Here is a 22,683-nt window from a genome sequence, read left to right on the forward strand (position 1 = left end):
AGATGCAACATTTTTGATAACTGATGAGCCAGTTGATGAGGACTTAGTACAGTGAACCAATCAATTAACTGAGAATAGTGAAATATTAGAATTCATAGAATTGTAAAAATAATATTATTGGTTAGGGTAATAACTGGTGATTGACTGACCAATTAGGAATTAGGGGGATTGACTGAAAAACCTTAATAAAAAGTCATGACAAGGGGCTAAAACTTCAGATGTGAGGGGAGAATTGCTGATCCCAGGAGACGCAATTCCAGATTCTGTAATTGGGCTTTTGCGCTTGAGAGCCTGATGCTTTGCTGATCGATTGATGACCTGAAGACGAAGACTGACTTTGTTGCTGATCCATTCTGTGGATAGGTAGCTATGACAATGTGACTGTTAACTTTGTGCTTTTCTTTGTAGGTACCAACTGCGCTGTTGAATACTTTTTTCTTCTAGCAAGATGTTTTCTAAATTCATGTTTCTAAATTGATTTTCACATGAAGTCCCACATGCTAATCTGGGTTAGGTAACGTATTCTTTGGGTGAAGCAGACATTGACAAATGATTGACAAACTCTTCCATTAATGATGATATATTCATCTTTGATTGCTTAGGCTGAAGCATTAGAGCATATGTTTTCTCAAGTTCTGATTAGATTATGCTATTGGTGGTCATTAATTAACTAATTCTGAGCTGATTGAATAAAGTTTGAATTAATCTCATGACTTAGTAGTGTAACTAATAGGGAAATACAATTGATAAAACATATAATTGAGTTGTGGTTATTCATGAAATGTTGATATATTGTCCCATGCTTAATGGTTCTTTCAGTGATTATTGATTGATTACATTGATAACTGATGTTCATCGATTACTACATAGCTAGGATACTCAATGCGATCCAAAAGGTTCATCGGCCTATACGCATCCCCTTGAAAGTTTACTTACTAAGGACCAGGCGCACTAGCAGTTTTTGGTAGCAGCTTGATGATTAGTTTCCTTGGAGAACTAGTTATGTGGTGATTAGTGGTTATGGTGGTAGTTAAGTTAGGGTTAGTTATTCATTTTTATGAGGTTTGAATTTTGTTTTTCTGAAATGGCAATTGTAGCAAAGATGATGTCCCCTTACGCCCAGAAATGACTTTCCCAGATCCTGGATCCCGCTAGTAAAGTTGGGTATGTTCTCGGCATGTTAGTGATAGTGTGGAAGTGGTAGGATTGCGCTTGCAAAGGCTTATGCAGACTGCAGGTGAAATGTGATGTATGAGAGGTAAAGCAGGGAGTTTGCATACTCCAGATGAGGTTTAGTAGGAGTGTGCGTACTCCGCAGTATGAGAGTAGGGAAGTTGTCGAACTTCATGTGTGTGTGGCGCTTTGTGCTCATCAATTGTCCACGTGGTTGTCGGTGATGTATGGACCCTGTGTGGTCTAAGACTCCGGAGTATATTGACAAGTGTAGGAGACACTTGGTTATATGTTGTAATCTGTCTGGTTTAATAGGTTGATCGGGCGCGGTCAACAAGAGAGTAAGGGAAATTTTCGACTGAGATTTGACGAGTCCTATGTGCACCAGGACAGACCCATTGATCAGTTGAGAGTGAATTTCGCGGGTCGAATTTTGCTTGCGAATGTGGGAGTCTGAGAAAGAGGAATAGCTGTATGAGTAAAAGGGCCATCAGTGAAAATCCATAAGGTCTCTGAAGCGACTGTGTACCTTCCTGTAGTAAACCTGCTGATTTGCTTTGGTTTTTGGTTAGTGCTCGCAATAATTTTGCATTCGTTTCTTGTGTGTTGAAGATCAGGAGGACAATCCGCAAGACTTTGTCAGTCGCAGTGTGTGAGTGTGACATCACAGTGAGACACGCTGGGATAGGTTGGTTAGTGAGAAGAGACGCAAGTGGATTGGCAGCCGTCCGTAAGAGGCAATTGGTTAAGTAAGCGGGTGAAAGGAATCTTGGGAGTAAAAGTAATTTCCTTATTGAATAAATACAAAAGAAAAGATGAAGTTTTTCAAAGCATTTAGGAGTGCCATGAAGGGCGATAGTTACATTAAGGCGTCAGTGGGGGAGCTGACCCCACCACAAAATTCTCTGGCTTATATTGTGATGGACAGTGATGTGTCGCGCCATGTCTTTGGTTAAAGCAGTGGTGCAAATTGACAGAGAAACAGGGAGCTTTAGTGTTTCCAGACCATGGAACGTTCAATTTGAGAATTTTGGATCAGTTGCGAATGACATTATATGAGACAAAGCCACTTCCGAGACCAGCACAGTTTGAGGCTTTAGCGGTTTGGGAGCTCATAGCAAGACAAAAGCAATAAATGAAATTCCAGAGGAGAACAAGGAAGGTAGAGAAGTCTCTAGCAGAGGCACGTTGGGACTGGGAACAGAAAAAGTGGAGAATGACAACATTGCAGGGGGTTAAATTATTTTCTGCAATTGCAGAAGATGAGTCAGAAGAGAAAGAGGATACTAGCAAGGGTGAGAAGAGTTCATCGGGGGTAAGAAGAAGATTCAGATATTGAGGATCGTATTACTCAGATTTTGAGAGACCGACTCCTACCATATGCGGTGCAGGAGGGGGGACCAAGTACTAGTTCTGCTCCAACTGCCCCAGCCCAAGTGTCGGGGACAGAGGGACCAGTACAGTTAGAAAATGGACAGGTACAAGGAGTAGTGCAGAATTTTCTTAATTCAGTGACTACTTCGGTGGTTCAAGCACAGAAGCACCCTCCACCAATACAGAGACTTTATCCAGAGATACCAATTCTTGAGACAACTTCATACTTAGTGGTACAGACGGAGCAAATGGTTCCGAGGCCAATGTTAGTTCAGACTGAGCCGACTCCAATGTTGTTGCCTCAGGCACAGCCATAGGGTTTCCGAAGTTCACACCAATGACTGGGACACAGACAGATGTGACATCAGGGATGAATCAGAGCATGGGAGTAGCCCTTCCACAAAATGCGGGTGTCAGAGCGGCACCAGATGCAAAACCGTTGCCAATTACTGTTGGTCCAGTGGTACCATTGTTTGCGCAGGATAAGTCGATTGCAGGAGTACAGGGTGAAAGGTCACAAAGCCTCGTGAGGAGGGGGGTGAGAGATCATGCGCAGGTAATATCATCTATGGATTAGATCTTTGATGGATCTAGCCCATTAATGGATCTTAGTCCACTTGTTGCGCTTCCAGATGCGATAAATGGGCAGAGTGCAAGTCAGAGCTTGAAGCTTTTGACACCGCAAACTCCAGATTCAGCGGTACAACAGGTGCCATTGCCAAATATAAGTAACATCTTGTTACAGGGATTTACAACACAGCAATTGAATGAGTGGTTGGATAGTTTGAATACTCCTCGAAACACATCAAAGGGTAAAGAGCAGATTAATAGTGTAAGATTGGCTACAGAGATAACGGGGCTAGTTGAAGAAACGATGGAAGTGAATAGGTTAGAATCCTATACAGAAGAAGAGCTGAGATACTTGTGTCTGAGGATTATGAGAGAAGTGGGTAAGATGCATCAGAAATTGGCAGATCTGGCAGATAAGCATGACAGAAACTGAGAAAACAAAGTATCTGAAAAGGAATTACAGGTTAGATTTCAAGGCAAAAGATTTTGAACACATGAAGGCAGCATGGATGAAAGCGCATCTCAGAGAATTATTGCAGAGTGCTCAGATTTGGGGAGCATTAGAGAAGTGGGAAGGCAGATGGGCAAAGAAGAAGGATAAATGGAAACGAGATTCACAAGAAGGGTCTGAGAGTGTTCAGAAAGAAAAGGATCCAGTAAAAAGTTTACCAATGAGAGAAATTCCAGGAGGGCAGTTTGTTCATGTACCTTGGCACAGGAGTGATATTCTGTTATTCACAAATGATTATCCAAAATTGAGAGGGAAACCAGTTGAGTGGTACCAGCAGACAGATAGATTTGTGAAGCTTTCGAAATGTCTGTGGAAAGACCTGAATACTCTGTTGAAGATAGTGGTTCCAGCTGACTTGTGGGTTGAGTGCAAGAGAGCAGTGGATTGGCCAAAGAGTGAACCAGAAAGGGATAGAGTTACAGGTGCACCATCACCTGAAGTGATGAAACACTATTATAAGGTGATTGAGTTTCTGAAGACGAGAATTTCACCTAAAAATGTTGATTGGCAGAGGACTGACAGGACAGTACAGGAAGTAAAGGAGTTGATACATACTTATTATGAGAGATTGATGAAAGAGTTCAAGGAGTATAGTGGTAGGGAAGCGATTGAGCCGAAAGACATGTAGCACTTTGTGTTCAGGTTCATAGAAGGATTGAGACCTGAAATAGGACAAATGATTAAGAGTCGTTTGATTTGCTTGCAAGGCAAGCCGATTGATGAGGTATTGCAGTATGTAAAATACTGTGATGAGATTGAGTTGAAGCAGAAGAAGTTGAAGGAGAAGGCGATGGTGATGCAAATTAAGGCCGCTCAAAATGGAGGGCAAGGAGCTTTAGTGCAACAGATGCTGCAACAGCAGGGAACTGTCATTTTCCAACCCCAAGTGAGAGGTAGGGGTCATGGAGTCAACTTGAATCGGGGACCAGATTTTAGTAATGTAGTGGTTCAGAATGATGTGCAAAGGGATGAAAAAGAATATACTGTGTCATCTGTGCGGAAATGTGGGACATTGGAAGCGGGAGTGTCCGTTGAAGGTGCAGGATGGTGTTGTTCAGCAAAGTGGTGATGTCAATACACTCCAAACTGTCAAAGTCCCTAGAATGAGAGGACTTAATCCGAATTTTCAGAATCAAGTGCAGAATTTTCAACCCAGGCAGCAGGTGCAAATGCCGCATGCACAAGTGACACAGATGCAACCAATGCAGCAGCAGGTTCATATGGTACCGACACAGCAAATGCAGATACCTCAAGCCCCGATGGAACAGTACCATGTGATGCTTACTCAGCAGGTCACGGGTCAGAGACAAGACAGAAGTAGTCACACAGTGCACCAATTCCCATTTCATAGTGAGAATTAAATAAACAAAGAATGGATGTGTGAGAGTTCGGATGAAGAGCCATGCATGCTTGCAGCATTCTTAGAGGTAGATCAGAGAGGACCCTTTGTAAAAGGAAAGGTGATGGGTCATAGGGTCTAATTTCTAGTAGACACAGGAGTTGCGCGCTCTACAGTGAGATGTGCAGAAGTTCCGAACTTACCTCTATCAGGCAGAACAGTCCAGGTTGTGGGGGTAGCAAACAGACAGCTGAGAAATCTGATCACAGATACAGTACAGGTTGAGATTGGCAACTTCCAGGGACTGCATCATTTTGTAGTCTGTGACTCAAGTCCAGTATCTCTACTGGGAAGGGACTTGTGCAAAACCAGATGTTCAATTAGTTGTTTGACTGCTGAAATAGAGGTTCAGACAAATAGTGATGATGAGGAAGAACAAACTCCTGAAAATGAGGCTGAAACTGTTAACGAAGAGTATCCGTTGTTTGAGTTTTTCCTGATGTTTACTGTGAAAGAATTGCATGCAGATTTGCAGGGAACGGTACAGGAAAATGTGTGGGACCTGACAGGTAAAGAAGTGGGTTTGATCAAGGGAGTGGAACCAATTAAAATCACTTTGAAGCCAAATGTAGTGTTTCCACAGCTTCCACAGTATAACATGGCACAAGATGTTCTGATGAAAGTGGCTCAGATAATTGGGGATTTTCTGAAACAAGGGTTTTTGAAAGAAGTGTTGAGCAGTCCATGTAATTCACCGATAATGGGCTTAAAGAAGCTGTGTGGGTAAGTGTGAATTGTGCAGTATTTGCGAAAAGTGAATTATATGGTTGTCAAGTGTTGTCCTGTAGAGCCGAATCCAGCATTGATACTGTTTCAGATTCCTTGCGATGCTGAGTGGTTCATAGTGGTTGATTTGTCACAAGCTTTCTTTTCTGTGCCTCTCCATAAGGTTAGTCAGTTTCTTTTTAGTTTCAAATTCCTAGACAGAGTCTACAGCTGGTGCAGGCTTCCTCAAGGGTATACGGAGTCACCGTCTCTGTTCAGTCAGATTCTGAAAAAGAATTTGGAGTCATTGGAATTACCAATCAACTCTAGTGCAGTACATTGATGATTTGCTGATCGCGTCCAAGACAAGGGACGAGTGTAAGTACAACCCAATTGCCCTGTTGAATCATTTGGAAAAATTTGGACATAAGGTGTCACCTTTGAAATTGCAATGTTGTTAGAAGTCAGTGAAATACCTGGGACACCAAATTGAGAAGGGGTCAAGGAGGATTTCCAGAGAAAGAATTACAATGATATTGCATAGAAGTCCACTAACTTCACAGAGAGATGTTAGGATGTTTCTGGGAATGGTAGGTTATTTTCGTCAGTGGATTCCAAATTTTGCTGAGATTGCCAAACCATTGCAGCAGCTGACACATAAGGAGGTTACAGATCCCATTGCATTAGATGACAATCAGATGAAAGCGTTCAATGAGTTGAGAGAAGGTTTGTGCAGAGCTCCAGCGTTGGGAATGCCTGATTACACAAAGCCATTCACATTGTTTTCTCATGAACGTGATGCTTGTTCTTTGTCTGTCTCGACACAGGTCCATGGAGGTGCTTATCACCCAGTAGCCTATTTTTCAGCTACCTAGGACCCAGTCGCAGCAGCTTTGCCAGGTTGTCTGCGTGCTGTTGCCGCAGTTGGTCAAAGTTGCTCTCAATGTGAGGGAGTAGTGATGGGATACCTTCTAATGGTAATGGTACCTCACTCTGTTGAGATCTTACTGACAAGGATGAAAACACAGTATTTGACTGGTGCCAGATTGACAAGGTATGAGACGAGCATTCTAGGTGCTCCAAATGTAACACTGAACAGATGTACAGTGCTGAACCCAGCAACATTACATCCAAGTGATACTGTTGAGATTGAAAAAGAGGAAGACATTGAGCATGATTGTCTTGAGGTAATTGAATTGTGCACAAAACCAAGACCAGATATCAGAGATACACGATTGGAAGAAAATGACAACATTGTCTATGTTGATGGCTCATGTCTCCGAGATGGTACAGGAACATTGAGAGCAGGATATGCTGTGTGCACAATCACAGGTACATTAGTAGCTTCCTGGCTTTGAGGTGTATATTCTGCACAAGTTGCAGAATTGGTAGCTCTTACTAGAGCGTGCCATGTTTCTGTGAGACTTAGAGTCACAATCTATACTGACAGACAATATGGATCTGGAATTGTTCATGATTTTAGTCAGTTGTGGGTGCAAAGGGGTTTCCTGACCTCTACTGGCTCACAAGTAAGAAATGGTGACAGAATAAAAAAATTGCTACATGCAATACAGTTACCTGAAGAAATTGCTGTGGTAAAATGCAGTGCACATCAAAAGATGCAAGACTATATCTCACTGGGAAATGTGTATGGGGATCAAGTCGCAAGGTTTTGCGCACTGAATTGTATATCGTTCAAAGACAGTGGGAACTGATGTCAGAAGAAGATAACCCATGTACCGGTTTTGCATTGAAAGTGATTGATACTTTGGAAGAGTTAAAAACATTGCAAGATAACGTTGACAAGGAAGAGAAATGACTTTGGTCCAAATCAAAATGTGTCCAACGCCCTGATGAAATTTGGGTTTCTGAGGAGGGTCAGACGGTCCTGCCCAATAGTTTATTGTCACAAATGGCCAGGTATTACCATGGTCAGGCACATATTGGAAGGGATGCAATGGTCCGTTTGTTCAAGATCAACTGGTTTAATGCCAAGTTTAGGCAGGCAGCAGAGGCAGTATGTCATCGCTGTATAATTTTCTGCAGCTAAATGTGGGAAAAGGGACAGTGGTGAACTTGAGTCACATTGAAAGAGCAGGAGGTCCATTTAGAAGAATGCAATTGGATTTCATTGAGATGCCTGCGTGTTGAGGTTTGAAGTACCTGTTGGTGATTGTGTGTGTTTTTAGTCACTGGATTGAAGCATACCCTACAAGAAGGAAGACTGTCTCACAGTAGCAAAGTTGTTACTTACGGAGTTGATACCACGTTTCGGGTTTCCGATCTCTTTAGAATAAAATAGGGGAACTCACTTCAATAACGAGGTGATTAAACTCTTATGTGCAGCACTAACCATTGAGCAAAAGACGCATTGTAGTTACCACCCTCAAGCATCAGGACTGGTGGAGCAGATGAATGGTACCTTGAAATCAAGAATTGCAAAGATGTCTGCATCTACAAATCTGAAATGGCCGGATGCATTACCTTTGGTGCTGATGTCAATGAGAAATACACCTGACAGGAAGACATGGCTGTCGCCCCATGAGATCCTCATAGGCAGAGCAATGAGATTGCCAGCAGTTCCAGCAAATGTACTTGTGAATATTACAGATGATTATGGTGTTGGATTACTGCAAGGGTCTGGTTGATGTGGTTCGCTCTTTCTCTGAGCAGGTGCAGGCCACCACCCTGCCACCCATCCACGATCCAGGGCACAATCTGAGAGCCGGTGACTGGGTCGTTGTCAGAAAGCATGTTCGCAAGACCTGTTTGGAACTGCTTTGGAGAGGTCCTTATCAGGTGGTCTCAACAACCACGACATCTGTGAAGTGTGCAGGACTTCCAAACTGGATACATGCGAGAGATACCAAGAGAGTGGTATGTCCACAGGATCATGAATAAGTGTTGTTGAGAGCACCAACAACAGCGAAACAGGTTGCCGCACCTGCACCAGAAAAGGAGCCAAGAGAGCCTGAAGTTGAATCAGAACTGGTGGAAGATGGTTCTATTACCCCTGTAAGAAACGAAGGTGAAGAATAACAGGAGGGTGCGAAGAATCTATCTCAACGGGTACAGCAGGAGAGCCAAGCTCAGCCAAGGTTCTCACAGAAGCAGACGGTGCTGAAAAGCAGACAGAGCAAGTGCCAGACCAAGAGGGGGAAAGAGTTGAGACGGGTCAAAGTCAATGTGATCTGACTCCTCCTGAGCCTGTTGCATGTCCATCAAGAGAAAACACCATAGAGAAAGAGAAAGAGAAGAGTCCAATCCTGAGAAGAATACTAACAGAAAGATCAAGAAAAAGAGATAATTGGCTTGAATCGCAAATAGGGAAAAGAAAAGAATTGGTCATAAATGAAACAATAGAGGAAGAAGTAGATACCACAAGAAAAGAAGAATTGAGAAAAGATGAACTAAGTGGGGATCGAAGGTTGAAAAGAAAGAGAATAGCAAGTCGACGTTACGCAGGTCCTGAATGGGCATATGCAACTACTAATGAATGGCAACATGAGTTTATGTCCTTTTGTTTTGATAGGGAGGTTCCGAGTCACTACTTTGATGTAACCTGAAGGTGAACAGAGAGCTGAACTGTTGAGCTAATCTGGAGAAACCTTAAAGAGACTGCTGAAAATAAATTGGAAGAGACATTCATAACCTGTTTTGACATAAAAGCGGATGTGACAAGATGCTAATTGATTTTGACAAAGGAAAAGGTTGCCTGGATGTGAAACTGAACTGTGAGAGAAGAATCTTTTCCTTATTTTTTATTTTTACTGCACCTTATAATAGAGTATCTGCTTTCTGATTCTTTACAGATCATGGCTGAGCTAAATAATCAAGGTAGAAATGCTAGATGCTGTAGGCATATGAGTGTTGGATTGGCAATTATGTGTGGAATCTTGTTTATAGTGGTGATTGTGGGAATGTCTGTCCTTGATGTAAAGGGAGCCACTCATACTTCTGCTCCTGAAACTACTACGCTAACGGCTTTGGAGAAGTTTAAGTTAGATGGAAACATTTGCATGACTAAACTAATGCTAAAGGAGAGCTTTCTTCTAACATCTTCTATCGCTTGTTAAGTGAGTATGTTGAAACGATGAATGCAAGGAATTGTCTTGTGTGTTCGCTAATTCCTTTGTCAGTAGAAGAAGGAGTTACATACCAGTTTACCATTAACCTACGGAATAAGCTGTAGCTTGCTACTAACAAGGTTTTATAACCAAGAGTATATACAATATTTTTATTCCAATCATGATGTTGTGTTTTTGTTTGTTCCTATTATTAGATATCTGAGTAAAGTAGCTAGAGAGCATGACATAGTACTAGTTAGAGGATTCTTTGAGCCTACACTAACATTTGGAACAGCCTATGTGCATCAAAACAATCTAACGTGCTTGCTTACACCTTTAGAAAATAGCTTTATAGGGCATACCGATGATAGAAGGAAGGCATTAAAAGAAAAATTAGAAAGAGGGTTAGAGAAAAGAACCTACAAGAATGATTATGCTTACACCGCAATTAAAACGCAAGGGAAATTAGCATTAGATGCATTGCATGTACGAAAGCTTTGTATATATAGGCCAAAATCACGCACTGACACTTTATTTGTGGTAATGTAGGCATGTGTTTTTGTTTCAGAGTAAGTGCACTTTTATGCTGAATGGTCAGGATCCTGCAATTCCTGGAATTTATTATATTTGTGGACTCAATGCTTATTACCGTCTTCCAAGAGGATGGTATGGGATATGTTATTTAGGGATAGTTTTCCCAAAGATTTATCAGTTAGAGGACTTAAAGAAGTTTCCAAAATTGACTGAATTACATCATAAGCAACAGAGGAGGGAAACCTCTTCTGCAGTTGTGGGAGATATCTTTGGTGCAGTGATTCCTTCAGTGGGAGTCATCCTGAATTCGATCAAAATACGAACGTTGTCTACTATTGTGGATAGTATGATGACAAACTTTACAGGAGCAATACTCCTTATAGATACTGAATTAGCCGCGGGTAGAGCTATGACGCTTCAAAATAGGCTTGCTTTAGACAATTCTTTTAGCGAAAGACGGCGGAGTTTGTAAGATGATTAATTCTAGGCATTGTTTTTCCTATATTCCGGACAACGATAGGGAGATAAGAGACTTACTCACTAACCTGACTAACTCAAGTAAGGACTTAAAGGAACCAGGTGTTTGGGAAAAGGTTGGAAAAGGATTAGCTTCAGTGGGAAATTGGCTTAGTCAAATTTGGAATGGAGTATTATTAAAAATTATACAGGGAATATTAATTGTAATTGCTTGCATATTAGGATTATGGGGTTCATGTAAATTGTGTCAAAAGATTAAATTGAAAATGTCTAAAAATAATCAAGGGAGGGAAGAACGGAACAGGGAAAGAATCTATAGAGAAGATTTGAGAAGGAGGCAAAATACAGCAGAAACCGAATTGTGAAAAGTGATAAAGAATGGTGCGATGACATATTTAATCATCAGCAGAGGGACTGTTGAAGCAGATATGCTAATTAGAAATTATTAATGAATGTTTATGTGTTTTGAATAACAAAAATTTAATAGAGAAATTAATTGTAGAAAAATTTATGTGGACGTTTTAAAATGTGCCTACAGAGAGTGACAGCCAGCTTATACGAACTTGCACTAAAATGATTAAAAATGCATAAAATATTGAAAATGAACACAAATAATGTAATACTATGTCATATTAAGATGTATAACCTATGTTTTGCATTATATTGTAGAGTTAACTTAGCCGAAGTTGTGGCCTAGTTTTGCCAGGCCTCATGTAGAAGCTGAATTTCTAGTGCACTGCAGAGAAGCTGGTGCGTTGAACTGTCCCTGAACTGCATACGTTAATAAAATCTGCTTAGCTAGAATATTCTGCAATGTACCGATGAACAGGAGATGAGGGACTATGATATGTAACAACTATGGTGCAAGACAAACTCAATGTACTTTCCCAGGACTTGAACAATAGAAGCACAGACTAGAGAAGATGCAACATTTTCGATACCTGATGAGCCGAATGATGAGGACATCGTACAGTGAACCAATCAATAAACTGAGAACAGTGAAATATTAGAATTCATAGATTTGTAAAAATAATATTATTGGTTAGGGTAATAACTGGTGATTGACTGACCAGATAGGAATTAGGGGGATGGACTGGAAAACCTTAATAAAAAGTCATGACAAGGGGCTAAAACTTCAGATGTGGGGGGAGAATTGCTGATGCCAGGAGACACGATTCGAGATTCTGTCTTTGGGTTTATGCGCTTGAGAGCCTGATGTTTTGCTGATCGATTGATGACCTGAAGACGAAGACAGAATTTGTTGCTGATCCATTCTGTGGATAGGTAGCTATGACAATGTGACTGTTAACTTTGTGCTTTTCTTTCTAGGTACCAACCGCGCTGTTGAATACATTTGTCTTCTAGCTAGATGTTTTCTAAATTTGTGTTTCTAAATTGTTTTTCACATGAAGACCCACATACTAATGCTAATCTGGGTTAGGTAAGGTATTCTTTGGATTATGCAGACAGTGACAAATGATTGACAAACTGATTGCTGAACTCTGCTATTAATGTTGATATATTAATCTTTGATTGCTTATGCTGAAGCATTAGAGCATATGCTTTCTCAAGTTCTGATTAGATTATGTTATTGGTGGTGATTAATGAACTAATTCTGAGCTGATTGAATAAAGTTTGAATTAACCTCATGACTTAGTATTGTAACTAATAGGGAAATAAAATTGATGAAATGTATAATTGAGATGTGGTTATTAATGAGATGTTGATATATTGTCCCATGCTTAATGGTTCTCGTAGTGGTTATTGATGTATTACATTGATAATTGATGTTCAGCGATTACTACATAGCTAGGATACTCCATGCGATCCAAAAGGATCATCGGCCTATACACGTCACCTTGTAAATTTACTTACTAAGGATCAGGCACGCTAGCAGAGGAAATGGCTGCTGCACCAATCAAGTGGTTGTCCCTGTGCAAGACAATGTTAGGACCCTCATTTGTCAGAGCAGAGCCTCCATGTTCATCACTGTATCGATTGGGTCAGAGGCCTGCATAGTGAGGAGCTGCAGCACTTTATGCCAGAAGGGGCCACTGCCTAAAAATTGACATGTTGTGAGGGTAATTGCCCTTGAGCCGTGGTGAACTGTGTCCCCGTATACCAGAAGGGGCTTCTGCGTGGAAATTGCCATGCTGTGAGGGCCGTAGCCCTTGAGCTGTGATGAGCCATGACCTGGTATACCAGGATTGACATCCGCTGATGACTCCACTGTGCCAAGTGGCTTGAGCCTGTGTAAAGTAAAGTTACGGTGACCCCATATGCCAAAGGCGGTCACCGGAAGTGACAAGATGTGAGACCTGATAGCAAACCCCTGGCAGAGATGTGAGACTGCTCACCAAAACGAAGATATACTTCGGGATTGTCACTTCACCCTCCCCAATCCGTGGAATAGATCAGACATTTACCCTGCAAGGAAGAGTCACAAAGAACCTCCAGTCACTTCCATAGCACAATCGCATGTGAGGAACTCTGTGTTCCCTGAGAGCTGCTTGCCTGGGCCATATGCTACAAACTCACCTGATTCCACTGCTGCTGCTCCAAGTGCTCGTGACACTCCAAGACTGCAGGTGTGGGTAAGACTGATTTTGGGTGAGTTGTCCCCGGGGAAACTTGCTTGCTAGTTAGTGTTGGGTAGCTAGAACACTCTAGACCTTAAAGTAGAGTCAAAGTGGACTCTTGAGACTTGGACTACTAGAGGGGCTTACCCTGGATGATGCCTATAGTGAATGGGGAATAATCACTGTTGCTGGGATCGAGGAGGGAGTGGGACCTGGGGAACTATCTAAAGAAACACTAGAGCCTCAACTGTGTACCTGTTTGTTAATGTCATATTTTTCCTTAGTGTTACTAGCGGTAGGAATTAAATAAAAGTGAGTATTTGGATGAACAATGATTTATTCCTGCTACTACATGCATTTTCAGTTGAGAGCCTTTGTTCATGTACCTGTATCCACCTCTCGCTCAAGGGAGACTTGGAATGCTTGACCATGTTTCTACTGAAAATCAAACGCAGAAGAGGGCCTTGTCCAAGTTTCTCAAGACATCAAGAGTAAATGGCCACAACCCCCATGGTTGGGCCCAGTTCCCCTTCATGCCGATGGCTCTCTGAAAGGTGTTCTGACATGGTAATGCTCAAAGGAAAATTAAATCTCCTTACAGCTATGTAGGGTAGGCAATACGGATGGTAACATTTCACTGAAATATTGCAAATCCTGCACTGCTGTGAATAATTCCTTGGAGTTTATAGGTTATTAAATTAAATAGGTGATTATATTTTTAGCTGTCATAATAAACTAATAGTCTCTTAGATTTCTTTGGAATTCCATTATGACTTCATAATTTTTGGTTATGCACCCTACATATTCATTTTTGTCTGACAAAAGTCTGTCTCTTTTTAAGCTCTGGCAGTACCACATTTGGGATCCCGGAGTCATTATTCCTTTCTTGCTGGTTTTTAGGGGGACATTGTGTTATCCCCGTGACATTGGCTGTTACATCTTTTATTACACAGTGGAGCAGAAATCCTGGTGGTCTGAACTCAGCAAAGGGAGACGAGGGCAAGTAATAAACACAATAAAGTAAGTAAAAATGTAACCTAATGTGAAAAGGATGAGTCTCATTACAGTAGATTACATGTCCCAGAGACGTTTCCTTTGCATTAGTGCCTTACAGAGTACCTTTTGAGGATAACTCTTCCAAGGATACCTGCTGAACATACAGAATCTTTAGAGTGCCCTATTATGGAGCATTAGATGTGTGGAGCAGTCTGGGACTTTGCAACCTGCAGGTCTCCTGGGTTGGGCAGCCTCCCCACCAAATTTTACAACACCTATGTATGCCTCTTGGTGATCTGCGCTAAGCATTAAAATTTTGCAGTTTGTAAAATTGCTACACTCACAACCACCAGCCAAGTTCAGAAATGGCCAACTGATTTCTGACTCCTTTGTCATAAAAACAGGCACAAGACATGTGTTCCCTATTATGTCTGCACTTTTCACTCACCATGGAGCCCCTAACCCTTCAACTGCATACCTGGGGATGGAACGGGGCATTATCTTAGACAATTAAATTCATGCTACGTCATTATATGCTGATGAGGCACTGGTATACATCAAGGATATCCAAAAGGGGATTGTCATCTAAAACACAATTACTAGACACCTTTAATGGGACCTTCTGGCCTTGTTGTAAACTGGGCTAAAACCTGCCTATTCCCATTGGATCCTACTTGTCCCAGACATGACATAGTACTTAGCAAACCCTCAGTAAAACAGAAAGACTCAACATTTAAATAACGTTGCCCCGGACTGTCCTCACAAAACTGGTAATGCTGCAGCGATTACTTTACTACTTTTTAATCTACTTCTTCCCATCCTTAGGAATATTTTCTGTACACTTGGGGCCAAAATGGCCGTGCATGGTTGTTCTATCCAAATTGAAGGTCAGGACACCCCAGACTTTGATCATTATTAATTAACAGTAAGAGCTCCAGTGGCCCTCTCGCTTGTTGGCTGGTAGATTACTGCAAGAAGTAGTGTCGTTTTCACAACATTGCATTATAGACCTAGTTCGTGAATGCTTCTTATACAACATCATGAAACGCACACACGCCCCAATAAAGTGCTATGCATAGCTGATGCTAGATATCACAGGGCCTTAGACATTTTACCTACCTTTACATGTAACTCTCAGGATTCCACCACACAGTTACCGCAGTTACAGAGAAACCATCACAAATACTACGACTGAGGCGTGGAAAAACTCAGTTCTTCCCTGTGAAAGGGACTCATTCCAAGAAGGAACCTTATGGTAGCATAGTTCTTTTGCATCTCCTCAGTCTTTCAAATGCCTCTGGTATGCTGAATTAACTTTTTGATCAGGCCTCGTAGTAATACTACTATTTGCGATAGGATTATCTTTATTTCTCTTTTCTTCAGCACTACAAATACATTGTTGAAATCATTGTTATAATTATGTTTACATGTGCAAAAATGAGTTGTGTCAGTTGCATTGTTATATTGAACATATTCACAGGATAACACTCAGATATTGATTATGTAACTCTAAAATGCTTTGTGCCTTACCACTGTAATACAAAAATCAATACAAACGCTGTTTAAAAAATGTTGGATGGGTCTTCTAACCAGTGGTTAAATTCCCCCAATATCAGCCATTACTTCTGTTTTGACCAATCAACAGTCAGAAACTCAGTTTCAACAAAGAATTGCACTTTTATAGTCCTTCCATATCTTACAGCTATAAGCGTGTGATTTTTTAATCAGCTCTTCGTAATACTGTCACATCATTGAGAACGTTGCAGTTCCATCGCAGTACTTTGAACCTTCAGATAATATGTCAAAGAAAAATAAAAGCTTTGTTTTTGTGTGCTTTATCAAACTTTAAGATCTTGTATGTAAACTACTTAAAGGGCTTGTATCTCCTCATACAGTGTTTTTATGTATATACTCCACTATATTTAATATTTGATTGACATTCCTAAAAATATACACCAAGAGAAAATCTATCCAACAAGACAACTTTCCTGTTTGTGATTCAAGAGAATGTTGAGCACTTTGCAAAATTAAACCATCTTTGTAAATTTTCAGGGGGAGACAAGTATTCAGGGGAATATTTTGGTCTGTGTGATCCTTGCGCAATAAAAACAATGTCTATTAATTTTCTCAAAAACAGTCACATTCAGTGGCTGTTTGCCATGCAGTGGTAACCTGTGAATGGATTCTGCAATGACAGGATATGAGGATGTAGTTTGTTTTAAGCTATCTGCTGTTTACCTTTGAGATCCATTGCATATTATGGACATTTGAAGGGAAAATGAACCTTATGAGCATAGAGGTTGGATGATTTGTATTTGTGCTACTCATGAATTGACATATTCTGGTCTAGAACTGCAGCAAGCTACTCTGCCAGCTGTGATATTTTCAGGTTTAGAATATTGTTTACCTAGCTTTAAAAATTATGTTGTAACTCAATAATAAGAGCTGATTCGACATTAACCAAATTCTCAATTCTGATTTGTATTTTACACCTTCAAATTTTGATTGTATTGTGCCTCTTCAATATGACTATTTAAAACTGAATCTATTCCTGGTGCTTTGACTATTTCAGAAAGATGTACCCTACAAATTAATCTACAAAATGCTAATAACTCTATGTTTTTATGTTTGCTTTTTCTATAGTCAACCATGGATGGAAAGGAGGGATGAGAGGAAATTTCTCAGTCCAGTACATGATCTCAGAGTTGACAGTCCTTCACAAAAGAACGCGCAATTCTGTACTCTGGGTCCTGTGTTCCTACTGGTTTGAGGACCGATTCCACATCAAAGGAGACACCCTAAATAGGATGTGTAGACCCTCATCCACAGAAGTGGCGTAGTTCATCATTGGGTTGGCTCCTCGTTGGGTTGGCACTGCAGTGCCCAACAGGCCCCTTGAAGGAGCTCTCTATCGCAGGTCCTTTCTCTGCCAGGTGATCAGGAATTACCTTGCCACCGAACAGTTGTTATTTGCTTTGCCCTGAAGGGGCAACTTGTGCAGCAGATTGGACCAATAGGGTCCACCAAATGTGATTATAGGAGGGTATGTTACCTATGTCTGCTCCCCTATTCGAGAAGGGTTTTTTAAAAATGCATAAAACCTCAAATTGAAAAAAAGACACATCGTATTGATGAAAAAAGCCAAAATGACTGTGCTACTTGATAATCGAATCACATTGTGCAAAAAAACACCCAGATATATGCATGATAAGGGTCACTGTGAACACTACACAGCACACACTGCGCATTGAAGGATGGGAGCCAATAACCTTCAGTCCACCTCCTGCAAATAGGGAAATCTCAATAGTGAAAGAAGAAATTGCAATATTAATGAAAATCGAAATGCTCACCCAGACCAGTGGTTGATCCGGCACCTGGGGAGGTTGTGGGGTGAGACTTCCGAACTATAATCTAAGGTTAATTCAGAGAAAGAAATTACTTGTTTCAAGCCTAGGAGAGTAAAAACCCTCCTTCAGGACATCGCCACTACTTACAAGTTTTTGAAAGAAGTCCATCGAATTGCCTTCACAATACCAAATGTGGAAAGGTAAAGCAGAGTTTGTCAAGATGAATGTGGTTGCAGCTGCTCGATTCACTTCATTATGTGTGCAGAGTCACGTGACCCAACGTAAAGCTACAAAGTCCTTTAGAAAACTAGACCATGAGGAGCAGGTGCCACCTGAGACGCCCAATGCCCATCTCGAAATGTAGCAAAGAGACTGACACAATCTTCCTATGCATCAGGAACCAGCCCAATGAGCACGTTCAGAAATATGGACTAGAATAAAGAAGCAAACTGCTTGCCACCTCTTCATAAAAGACCATGGCGACATGCATCCTCTGAATCAGGGATAAAGGGTTTCTAAGCAACGATGATCAATACATTCTGGAATGGGACACTCGAAGAGAAGAAATTAAAATAGACTTAGACACTTTGGCACCAGTATGTCAATGAAACTACACAGGAATATAAGATATAGCACTTTGCCTACTTAAAACTCTTTGCTACAGGAATTTTTGGTGCCCACTAAAATGTATATGGTAGAACAGATCAGCATGACAATTTATCAAAAGATAATAGACTTGAAAATCGAAGCCATTACGACTGTGCACTATGGAATGCCAAGTGAAAGATGTACGTGAACAGCTGTGCACCAATGAATATTTGGAGGAAAGAATAAATTAAATGTTGGACTTCCAAATTCCATGACTCTCGTTTTATTATAGAAAAAAAAGTTTTGGGTCACTGTGAAAGGATTTACGCTTTCTTAAAATCCCTGTGTCTGCCTGATGCTCTCCAGTTAGAAGTCACAAACACTGGCCATACAGTTAAAAAAGTTAAGCAGTTCCAGGCGATGTTCACAAGGGGCAAGAGAATTGATTGGGGGAATCCTCGGAGATCACCTTGAACAGTAAGGGGCTAGTAAAACAAATACAATCAGACACTAATACGACCAGGATGTCTACTGAGATGCGATCTGAAACTACATGACCATGGCTGGACATATTAGGATTTTCGCAACGCGGGGTCAATAATGGGCTAACCAACCCTATAATGGTCATCATATTTGTTGCAGTTTATAAAATACCTAAGTTTATGCACATTAATAGATATAGATATATTCAATCAATCAATCAAGTACTTGTAAAGCGCAGCTATTCACCCTTTAGGGTCTCAAGGAGCTGGGGGAGGGGTGAGCAGTAAGTGAAGGTCAGAGGGGATCAGGTGAAGAGCCAAGTTTTGAGGTCCTTTCTGAATTGTGAAAGCGTGGGAGATCTCCTGAAGTGGATAGGGAGGGAGTTCCAGGTCTTGGCGGCGTGGTGGGAGAAGGACCTTACTCCGGTTGTGGCCTTCCGGATGCGTGGGACAGTGGTGAGGGTGAGGTCGGCGGAGAGGAGGTGCAAGGTGGGCGTGTAGAAGTGGAGTCTTTAGTTGAGGTATTCTGGTCCAGCGTTGCGGAGTGCTTTGTATGCGTGCATGAGAAGTTTGAATGTGATTCTCTTGTCTATTGGGAGCCAGTGCAGGTCTCTCAGTAGGGCGGAGGTGTGGCTGTGTTTGGGGGTATTCTTGATGAGACGACGGAGGCGTTCTGGATGCGTTGTAGTCTTTTTTGTACTGTGGTGGTGGTTCCGGCGTGGAGTGCGTTACCGTAGTCCAAGCGGCTGCTAACGACGGCTTGGGTGACTGTTCTTTTGGTTTCGGAAGCGATCTATTTGAAGATCTTCCGAAGCATGCGATGGTGTTGAAACAGGCAGAGGAGACTGCGCTGACTTGATGGTTCATCAAGAGTGATGAGTCCAGGATGAATCCGAGGTTGCGGGCGTGGTCGGTGGGGGCCAGAGCGCTTCAGAGGGCTGTGGGCCACCAGGAGATGTCCCACACTGAGGGGTTGTTGCCGATGACGAGGACTTCTGTTTTTTTGGTATTTAGCTTGGGGCAGCTCTCCTTCATTCAGGTGGTGACTGCCTTCATTCCGTTGTGGAAGTTGGCTTTCGCTGTGTGCGGGCCGTTGGTGAGGGAGATGATTAGCTGTGTCGTCGGCGTATGAGACGATGTTGAGTGCGTGGTGTCTGGCAATGGTAGCTAGGGGGCCATGTAGAGGTTAAAGAGTGTGGGGCTCTGAGAGGAGCCTTGTCGGATGCCGCAGATGATCTTTGTGGCCTCTGAGTAGAAGGGGGGGTTGGACTTTTTGGTTTCTGCCGGGGAGGAAGGAAGTGATCCATTCTAGTGCCTTGTCTCAGATGCCGGCGTCATGGAGACGAGTCCTTAGAGTGCAGTGGGAGATGGTGTTGAAGGCGGCGGACAGGTCAAGGAGGATGAGAGCCACAGTCGCACCCCAGTCTAGGAGGATGTGAATGTCATCTGTGGCGGCGAGGAGGACGGTCTCTGTGCTGTGGCTGCACCGGAAGCCAGACTGAGAGGGGTCAAGGATGTTGTAGAGTTCGATGTGTTTGGTGAGTTGTCTGTAGACAGCCTTTTCAATGACTTTGGCTGGGAAGAGGAGTAGAGAGATTGGCCCGATGTTCTTGAGGTCGTCTGGGTTTGCGGTTGATTTCTTCAATAAGGGCTTGATTTTGGCGTGTTTCCAGATTTCTGGGAAGGTGGCGGTTTGGAAGAAGTGGTTGATGATGTGCCAGAGCTTGGGTACGATGGTGCTACTTGGTTTGTTGAAGATGTGGTGGGGGCAAGGGTCGGAGGGAGAGCTGGAGTGTATTTATCTGTATACATATTTGTTAGAGCATGGGAAAATACTCTAAGCAGGGTGTCCTGGCGCTTGAGCAGGTATTCCTGCTTATGGAGTGAACCAGCGAGCAAACAAAATGGTTACTGCTTAAATAACCATGTTTTAAGATGGTTTTAAAATTGACAAAAGTTGGTCACCATCAAAAGACCAGTGGAGGTGGGAAGGAGATTCCAATTCTTGGCAGCAAGATAACCACAACAAAATACAGAACAATACAACAAGTTTCGCAAAGTCAATAAATACACAATAATATGCATAGAAAATATGTTCTACTTAAAAACGAAACCATTTTTATCATAAGCACGTATAATGTATAAATGTGACTGAAAACACGGTGTACCTGTCCCCTTCGGCACCCCGTGGACTCTGGAAATCTTTCAAGTAAAGCACACGTTTTGGGAGCTGATTTGCAAGCATTCTCATTTTTTCTTCCTGGAAAAAGAAAAGCTTTTACCTCTCAGTATTGACTGCATTTCAGACAAAGTTTAAGCCATAATACTTTATAATGAAAACGTTTTTATCAGAAATATCTGTGCATCATCCTACACTTTATGCTATCGCTGTGACTGTCCTGTGGAATATCACTCCAGACTTACTCTAACCTTCTGCCTCCTGACTGTTCTACCTGACTCTCAATCTGCATCCATGTTTGTCTTCCTTCGATAATCACTCGAGTATGGCATCTGATAGACCCTCCATTTTAGCTGTCTCATGTGTAGATCTTCCTGTGCATGTTCGACTATAACACAGGTTTTTCCCGCCACTATTTTTGATAAAATTTCTCGGATTTTATGATCTTTATCATGCTGCTTTGTACTTTTGAATTTCAATTAATCAACTCTATGAAAATCATTAAAATCAAGACAAAGTTACGCACATGAAGGTGACTTGGTGGGGAAAAAAAGTGTTGAATTGCACAAGGGAACCATGGTTAATTTAGCAGCAGAACTGGCAGCAGGTGGTGATAATATTAAGTGAGTTGCAGCGTGCAGATGTGAGCCTGGGCACACTTAGAATATGTGCAGGTGCCTACATCTGTGAGGTACACACTGTATTGGCAGCAGCTATGAGCACTACTCTGGGACCATAGGCATGGTAGTCTGCACTACCTTTAAAAAGTAGCTGATGAGAATAGGAAGTGTCCGAGAGGGCCTCTAATACAAGGAGGCTTAGATCACATCCCAAAGAAGTGCCTTCCTAAGCGAGCCTTGACAGTTGGAGGCTAGAATAACTTACAAGGATGCTGAAGAACACTTTATGAAACCTGACAACCTTCAATGGCATACATAGTCTCCTTATTGTTAAATTACTTGGCAGCAATAAGTTTGAGGCCGTGGCTGTGGGGTAACCCAGAGGACATCAGATGAAGGAGGGGCTCGGGTACCACTTTGTGACATTTGGCAGCACCTGCTATTCGACCTCTGATAATGGGAAGTTTGGACCACACTGGGAAGGAAAGACCCTTGTGGAACTTGAACAGCATCAATGGTACATAAAGCAGTAATTAGCAGTCCTGTCATAACCTCAATTTTCAGAATAATTATTGATACTAGTTGGTACATTTCAGGGTGATATTCCTGTACACAACATCAGTGTCATCTTAAGGATTTGGGGGGCTCTAGGCAAAAAGTATTTTGGAGGCCCCTGTTTGGAACAACTTTGAATTTTATTACCCATTTTTTGCAAATTCAGCTCCTTAGTTGGGTAACAATACTGAATTATATGTTAGGAGACAACAAACCAAAATACAAAGAAGTGAGCTAGAGAGAAAGCCTATTGGAAGATGGGGACCCTGGGTAATTGTCAACTTTGCCCTCGTCATAAAGTGTCTGCACACCAGTTCTTTCAGGATGACCCTTCAAATTAATTTTCAAAAATAAAATCTGCTGTTGGCCAGTTTTACATCCAGTATGTGAGTTGCACCTACAATGTCTCCATTTCCAAGTCCATGAAATGTTAACTTTTAGAATGTGTCTGTGTTGTCAGGAACCCAGCTAGGCTGCAGGAAAGGAGGCTGAGACCATGCTCTTATCTCAATTCCAACTCAGTGTTC

The 22,683-nt window shown here is 41.8% G+C and overlaps 1 protein-coding gene across 4 annotated transcripts in view; it reads right to left on the minus strand.

The window, feature by feature from the left end:
- The window catches only part of ASPH (aspartate beta-hydroxylase), a 590,871-nt gene that overhangs the window by 24,292 nt on the left and 543,896 nt on the right, over window positions 1-22,683 (minus strand). For all 4 annotated transcript variants that reach the window (XM_069220239.1, XM_069220242.1, XM_069220243.1 and 1 more), the window contains one exon: window positions 20,971-21,062. In XM_069220239.1, the coding sequence (XP_069076340.1) occupies window positions 20,971-21,062 (92 nt within the window). The remainder of the gene's footprint in view (window positions 1-20,970; window positions 21,063-22,683) is intronic.

Source organism: Pleurodeles waltl, chromosome 2_2, assembly GCF_031143425.1.
Source record: "Pleurodeles waltl isolate 20211129_DDA chromosome 2_2, aPleWal1.hap1.20221129, whole genome shotgun sequence".
Classification (NCBI taxonomy): domain Eukaryota; kingdom Metazoa; phylum Chordata; class Amphibia; order Caudata; family Salamandridae; genus Pleurodeles; species Pleurodeles waltl.